This window comes from Oryzias melastigma, linkage group LG6 (genome assembly GCF_002922805.2).
Source record: "Oryzias melastigma strain HK-1 linkage group LG6, ASM292280v2, whole genome shotgun sequence".
In the NCBI taxonomy this organism is placed as follows: Eukaryota; Metazoa; Chordata; class Actinopteri; order Beloniformes; family Adrianichthyidae; genus Oryzias; species Oryzias melastigma.
The window spans coordinates 14,224,217-14,230,775 of record NC_050517.1 but is presented as its reverse complement, the minus strand read 5'-3'; the positions used below and the strand labels follow the sequence as shown (position 1 = coordinate 14,230,775).

Sequence of the window (6,559 nt, the reverse complement as noted above, 5' to 3'; positions counted from 1 at the left end):
GATACAAACGAGAAATATTTTGTGAGTACAAACAATTTCAAGTTCCTTGGTAGTAAAACACATTTCTGCACAAAAGTTCAGCAATAAAAAATAAACAAAGAGAAATTTCACGATAGACACTTTTCTATCGTCCTCATAATATGTATCGTCATATTACCCACATGATAAGTATCATTGTATTGCCCAGCACTACCTCTAAATGGTAGGTTCCTTCAAAATATGCTGTTATTTTGACCTTTATGTTTACGTCTTTAGGCGTTTAGACTTCACAGTATTTTGGAACTTTTGGGGAGATGTATAGTGCTCAAATCCACCGCATAGTTTGTATGAGTTTGCAAACATGTTTTTATAGCAGAAACAGGCTAATACTAACATTTTTTCTACAAAAAAAGGTGTTTTATGTGATAAATTGAAGAAGTAAGCGAAGCAAGTGGCATCTGCATAGACCTACATACATGATTTTACTACTTTTTTTACTTAAAAAAGGATTATCAGGTTTGGTCCAATTCCATAGTTTTGTTATCTCTCAGAAGAAATGTATATTTGAATAAAAATTAGTATTTTGTTTCCGTTTATCTTGTAGTTAAAGCCTTTTCGTGACTTTCAGGTGCTTCGCTTCATGAGGAGTTTACGGATCTCTGTGGAGGTAAGACTGTTTTTTATATTAGCATCTGCTGTTTTTTTTAGTTTTTAACTTGAGTTGAAAGGAAATCCACATTTAAATCTACTTTTTTTTTGCAAGTGACTGACCTGAATTTCCTACAATTTAGCCCCAAGTAGTGTAAATACCAAATTAACACATTAATAGCCAAACAGATTCTCTCATAAATCATTGTCGGGGAGTAAGAACAAACAGCTATAAATGGAAAGTAGCAGGACAACCTTTAAAGGCATGCATTCTTTTGATTTATAGTTTACTAACCAGAAAATGTTCATGTTTACTGTGATGAGGCTGTGCCCTTGGAGTCCTTGAATCATCTTCAAGGCTGCGACAGTTGAGTGGAAAATGTTTGTTTACTGTTCCTGGAATTAGTCAGCTCCAGATATTAATTAGGAAACAGAAATTATATATTTACGTGTGTGTGTTTTTGTGTGTGCATGCATGTATATATGAAGCAAATTTGATTTATTTTGGCAGGCTTATTTTATTAAATCACCTCTTGCAATTGTGCTGTGAATCGTATTCATTTTAGACACAGTCAACAATGAGGAGGTCAGTCTAAACTCAACACATCACAGATGAGAATGACCAAAAGAAACAATCTCCTGAAAAACGAATCCAAAGACAGCAATTCTTACAATAAAATCAAGGCCAATATTAACTTATGAATAATTTGCGTGGATTGAGTTGATCAGTATTCAAAGATGCAGCTTTCAGTGTGACCCACAGCAGGTCAGAGCTGATGAAAATCAGTGGAAAGAGCAGCTGTTTGACCACTGTTGGTTTCCATGTTACTTTGATCTGAAAATTGTATTTTATTCTTCACGTAGATTAAAAAAAGCCGAATTTACATCAGTGCTTTTTTATTAATAAATGACAAAGAAACTGGATGTTTTACTGTGCGTTTGTTTTGTAAAACTGTAACATTTTTGTTATAATCAAAAATTAAGTGTTTTCAGATCAATTTACTAGGTGGTGCAATATTGTCCTCTGGTTTCTGATTCATGTGTTTTTATTAGGAATGTAAAAAATCAGTCAAACCATGATTCGAATTGATTCACAGTTCTCAAGTCAGAAGAATTTTTTTTATATATATATATATATTTTACCTCTTACATTACACTGTCTGTTTTCCTACTAACATAAAAGATTCAATTCCACTCAACAATTATACATAATATTGAAATGATCACGAATCCTTTCATACTCGGTTCATGTTGTGTTCCATGTGTCAGACAGCTCCGACCACACGTGCAACCGCCCTGGCACTCAGCACAAATGACCGTTGACGCACAGCTTGCAGAGAGAAAAAGGCAGAAAGCTAAAGAGAGTTAAAAAAGAGTACAGCTCCAAGGAAGGAGTCAGACGTGAAACAGTCGTGAAGCTGCGTCATCACCCATGACTGTTGTCACGGTAGATTAGTAAAAATTGCATGAAAATGTAACGTTGCAGGGTGAGGAACAAATCTCGGCTTTGCTTAAATTTGTGCTAATAGTTGCGATTGCGACATCTTAAAATCCTGAAGGGACTGACTTGTGTAAAACTTTTTGATTCGAAGAAGCTGCTGGAATTTGCTAGGAGGGAAACGCAGCTGATGAGCACGCAGCCCCTAAGGACACACTCACAGGCGCACACACTCACAGCAAGCCTGCATGAAGAAATGTCATGTGCTCTGCATTTTTCTAGACACAGGCCGTGACAAACTGCTTTTTTAATTTTCAGTAAAACCTGATTGGTTGATGTCAGTCTTAGTCTACGTTTCTATGGCAACTATTCTCTCCAATCAATAGTGAGCATGTTAGGCCACACCCCTTCCACTGAAAGTAGGCTCAGGAGAATCTATCAATCAAACGTTCAATGCAAGGGCACCTGCTTTTACTGAGGCCTCTGATTGGTTAGTGTATAACTTGAATAACTTGCACTAAAGCAAAAATATAATGAGAAAAAAATTAGGATTAGCAAGAACATGTTCAAAAAAGTTATCAAAGCAAGAACGGTTATTTTGACAAATCTAATGACTGCGTAATTGCTGTTTATTTCTCTATAGAAGTCTGTGGCATGTCAGCTTTTTGGGACCAACGGGAACTTCCTGTTTGGAACACAAGGGGGGAGGAGTCACTCTGTCCAGTTCTCATATAGAATGAGTTCACCCTGGTGGGGTTGCAAGTCCATCCTTACACAAATCTGAAGTTGACAATTATAATTTAATAACTGAAGTTGAAATTAGTGTTATAAGTAACACAATGAGCATTTACAGTACTTAACCACATTGTAAAACTCTAAAATGTTCACATTCAATTCTGTAAAGCCAGTTACTAAATTAACACAAATAAGACATTATGAACTTTGTGTTTGTTTTCTGCTCTCAAAAGCACACATCACAGCAGAGGTTGCAGTTGTCAGACACTGGCATTGTTTACTGTACGGACGTCATTCTCTGAGAGCAAAAAAAGGTGTAGACAGAATGTCAACAAGGGTAAATTAACAAAGAAAGGCTCAGTTGCTTGGGAACAGGCATGTGGGTTGATTTGTTAATGGAGTGAGCGGCGGCAGAGCTCATGAAATCATCAGCCGCTCATGCAGAGCTCTGGGAAAACCTGATCAGTGGCACCGCATGAAAGCAAAAAGCACAGAGAGCAAATGGTTACAAATGGCTCAGAGAAAGACACTCTTGCAATCAATGGGATAATAAGAAAAGTGGATTTAAGTTAAATTTGATTGAAAAATAAAACAGCTTTGACCATGACATGATTTCAACCAAGTAGCTTAGAACATAATGATTAAATAAAATAAATGTTTGATTATATAGACAAATAATAAATGAAACAGAAATAACTGAGTTTTTAGGGAGGTGTTTGCCTCATTTGGTCATCATTAGCATTAATAATAAAGTTTATGACTAATGTTTTTAGACATTCTCTCCTGTAGTTTTTGTCGTTTTCACCTCATTGTGCTCAGCGGATTATACTTAAAAGTCCATGAACCTGATGAAGATACTCCGACACAAAAATAGAAAAACGTGAGCTCAGAAATGAAGGCAAAGATTAAGTTAACCCTCATTAAACAGAGCTATTCTGTGTATGCAACAAGCAAAATGAAGGAAAACACGAGATTTAAAACTACATAAATCTGAGTTATTGTGTTTTTAACAGCTTTTAAAAAAAAAAGAAACTTTACAAACCCAAATTACTATTGAACAATGTTTCCAGCTATAATATTCTGTTAGTGCATAAACGGCTATATACAACTGCTAAATGATAACCATAATTTGTTTGGGCATGAGCTGCAGGTATAATCTCTCAAAATAAAATGAACAATGTCTTATTGTCTTTTAAAATTAAAATGTATTGTTTTTCTCAAGTTGTAAAACAGGTTTATGCCTAAAATTAGTAGCTGATATTAATATAAAATACTTTAAAATATAAAATTGCTAAATTATTGCTGACAGAAGAAATAAGAGTCTAGAGTGAAATTGTATTTTTACCAACTGATTTTTATTGATTGATTGATTGATCCGGTTTATTTTAGCATAAATTGTGGATGACAAAAAACTAAATAAGATTTTTAAAACTCATTACAGAAATAATTAAATGCAACAATTAAAAACAATGTCAAGTGTTTGATTGACAGATTCTCCTGAGCCCGGTTTCAGTGGAAGGGGTGTGGCCTCATTCTCACCACTGATTGGAGAGAGAGTTATGGGAATGTTTGGTTCCAACACGGTGACTGAATGGACTTAATTTGATTGGAACCAGAAGTAAGCATTTTCTATGGGTGTCGCTTTGTCCAGTACTCTATATAGAGTCAATGATCGGCGGCCAGGTCTTCAAGGACTAAATCAGCAGGTTTCTAGGAGAAAATGTTTGTTTCAAGCTGCTAATTTTTATAGCTAACATGTGTGTTAAAGTTTTAGGTTTAAAGCTTAAACAAAAAGACAGATTAAAACATGTACATGAATTTAAATGTAAGTTTTTCTTGGTTATTTTTAAATTCTACCAACAACTTAAGGTCAAAACATTTGTCAACTAATTTGTTTTTATTTTTTTTATAAATGTCTAAATTCTAATTGTGATGCAACTCACTGATTTAATTCAAACAAGGGACAAATAGTTAAATAGTTTAAGGCGATCTTTTTGTTCATTTTTAACAATTTGTCAAATTTTCAGAATTTTCCCAAATATTAGTTTTATCTCAAATCGTTCTTTTTTTTACTGCAGTCAATATGATGGAGTCTGGTTTCTGCCAAATGTTATTGACGCTCCGTTCAGCCTGACATGGTGTGCGCTTCATCTCTGAAGGTCACGCTGCACCACAGACAAGAGAAAAGTGGGAAAATGCTGCCCGGGATGTTTGATTTTTGAGCTTCTTGTCAAACCTGAAGAAAAAAAAAAGGAGTTTAAGTCATCAGAATAGAGAGTCGATGCAGAGCCTCTCAAAGGTCAGAGCTGGAGTGTAGGCGGCTTTGAAGCTGGGCTGCAGGCACTTTTTTTCCCCCTAAGTTAACTTCTTGTCTTTCAGCTCATACATGCACTAATACCCATCACTGGGCTGTGAAAGCACTTCTTAAGCCCACCTGATAAATGTCTCTCAGGTGCCGAGTGTCACATCTTTCTGCCGGTTGGAGAAGTGATTCCAAAAGACAGAAAGTGTGTCTTTGCTAAAAGGGAACCGGCTCTAAGCTCTGTAGACAAGTGGTGTAAAACTTTCAGCAACACATGCAATCACTGCAATTGAAAGCCTTTTATTCCATATAAAATAATACTTTGATTTTATATATATATATATATATATAGAATTTTTCCTTCATTTTCTAAGCTAAAAAACAACAGCAAAAACACTTGGATTTAAAGAAGCTTTTGTGACAGTAACTGTCATATTAAAAGTTTCAGCGCACTGCAGATTGTTTGGCTCACAGTAAAGCCGACTAATTAACCATTATTTCACATAGAATTAGGGAAAAAAAGTAGATTACTCCCTCCAGGGACAGTTTGGTTTGCTACTATGCTTCATTATACGGCTCAGGGGCTTATGGGTAATTATTGCCACATTTTGCTGGAAGCGCCTGAAGGATGCAATATGTTCGCTGTCCCACTTGGACACTCTCCGTGGTCATGCAAACATGCCGCTGCAGCTGTGGAAAAGTGTCGCAACGTCATGTACGTTGTTGAGGAGTCAGTCCCCTTTGGGATTGCAAGTAGTTACTGGATTATTTACAGTGCTCCATGAAATTAGTCATACGCCTGGGGGATGACTAATATATGACTAATTTCAGGGAGCAGTGTCTATTTAGTGCCTGGAAAAGCAATGGTCAATACAGACAGCAGGAAATATTGCACTACTTACATCTAGTAAGGGATCATATTGCCTGGAATTAAAACCTTATTAAATGTTTAGGTTTGTGTTTGCAACTGATAACGGAGAAGTTCCGGTTTATTTTAAGATCATCTGTGAAGTTTTTTCACATGCTCTAAATATTTGTTTTATTTTAAGTCTATCTACAGTATAATCAGGTCCTGCAGGCCATAGAGATGTGCCTCTGTAGTCTGATTATGTCAGTTTGTGTATATAAATTACTAGTTAACAGTAAATAATAATTAAAAAAAAATGCTGACTGACTAGTCATAGTAGAAAAGGGGTTCCATGCAAAAAGGATAAAGGGACTGCTTTCAAAGAAGGGGCGGAGCTACTTTGTGTGGCCCCGCCATGGACTAGCAAAGCATCCAGGGTGTACTCCGCCTCCAGCACCCCCATGACTCCAAAAGGGATTAAGTAGCTTTGGACAATGGATGGTTGAATGAATGTGTTCATGTGAAATTTAGTTTGAATAAGAGCATGTAAATCATATATTTTACAAAGGAAAACATTTCCCCTATTCTTTAAGTTTAGCCTTTTTTTTTT

General features: G+C 35.9%; 1 protein-coding gene across 3 annotated transcripts in view; it reads left to right on the top strand.

Moving 5' to 3' along the window:
* LOC112152610 (contactin-1a) overlaps positions 1–6,559 on the top strand; it is an 80,150-nt gene that overhangs the window by 44,427 nt on the left and 29,164 nt on the right. For all 3 annotated transcript variants that reach the window (XM_036212290.1, XM_036212292.1, XM_036212291.1), the window contains exon 3: positions 608–646. In XM_036212290.1, the coding sequence (XP_036068183.1) occupies positions 608–646 (39 nt within the window). The remainder of the gene's footprint in view (positions 1–607; positions 647–6,559) is intronic.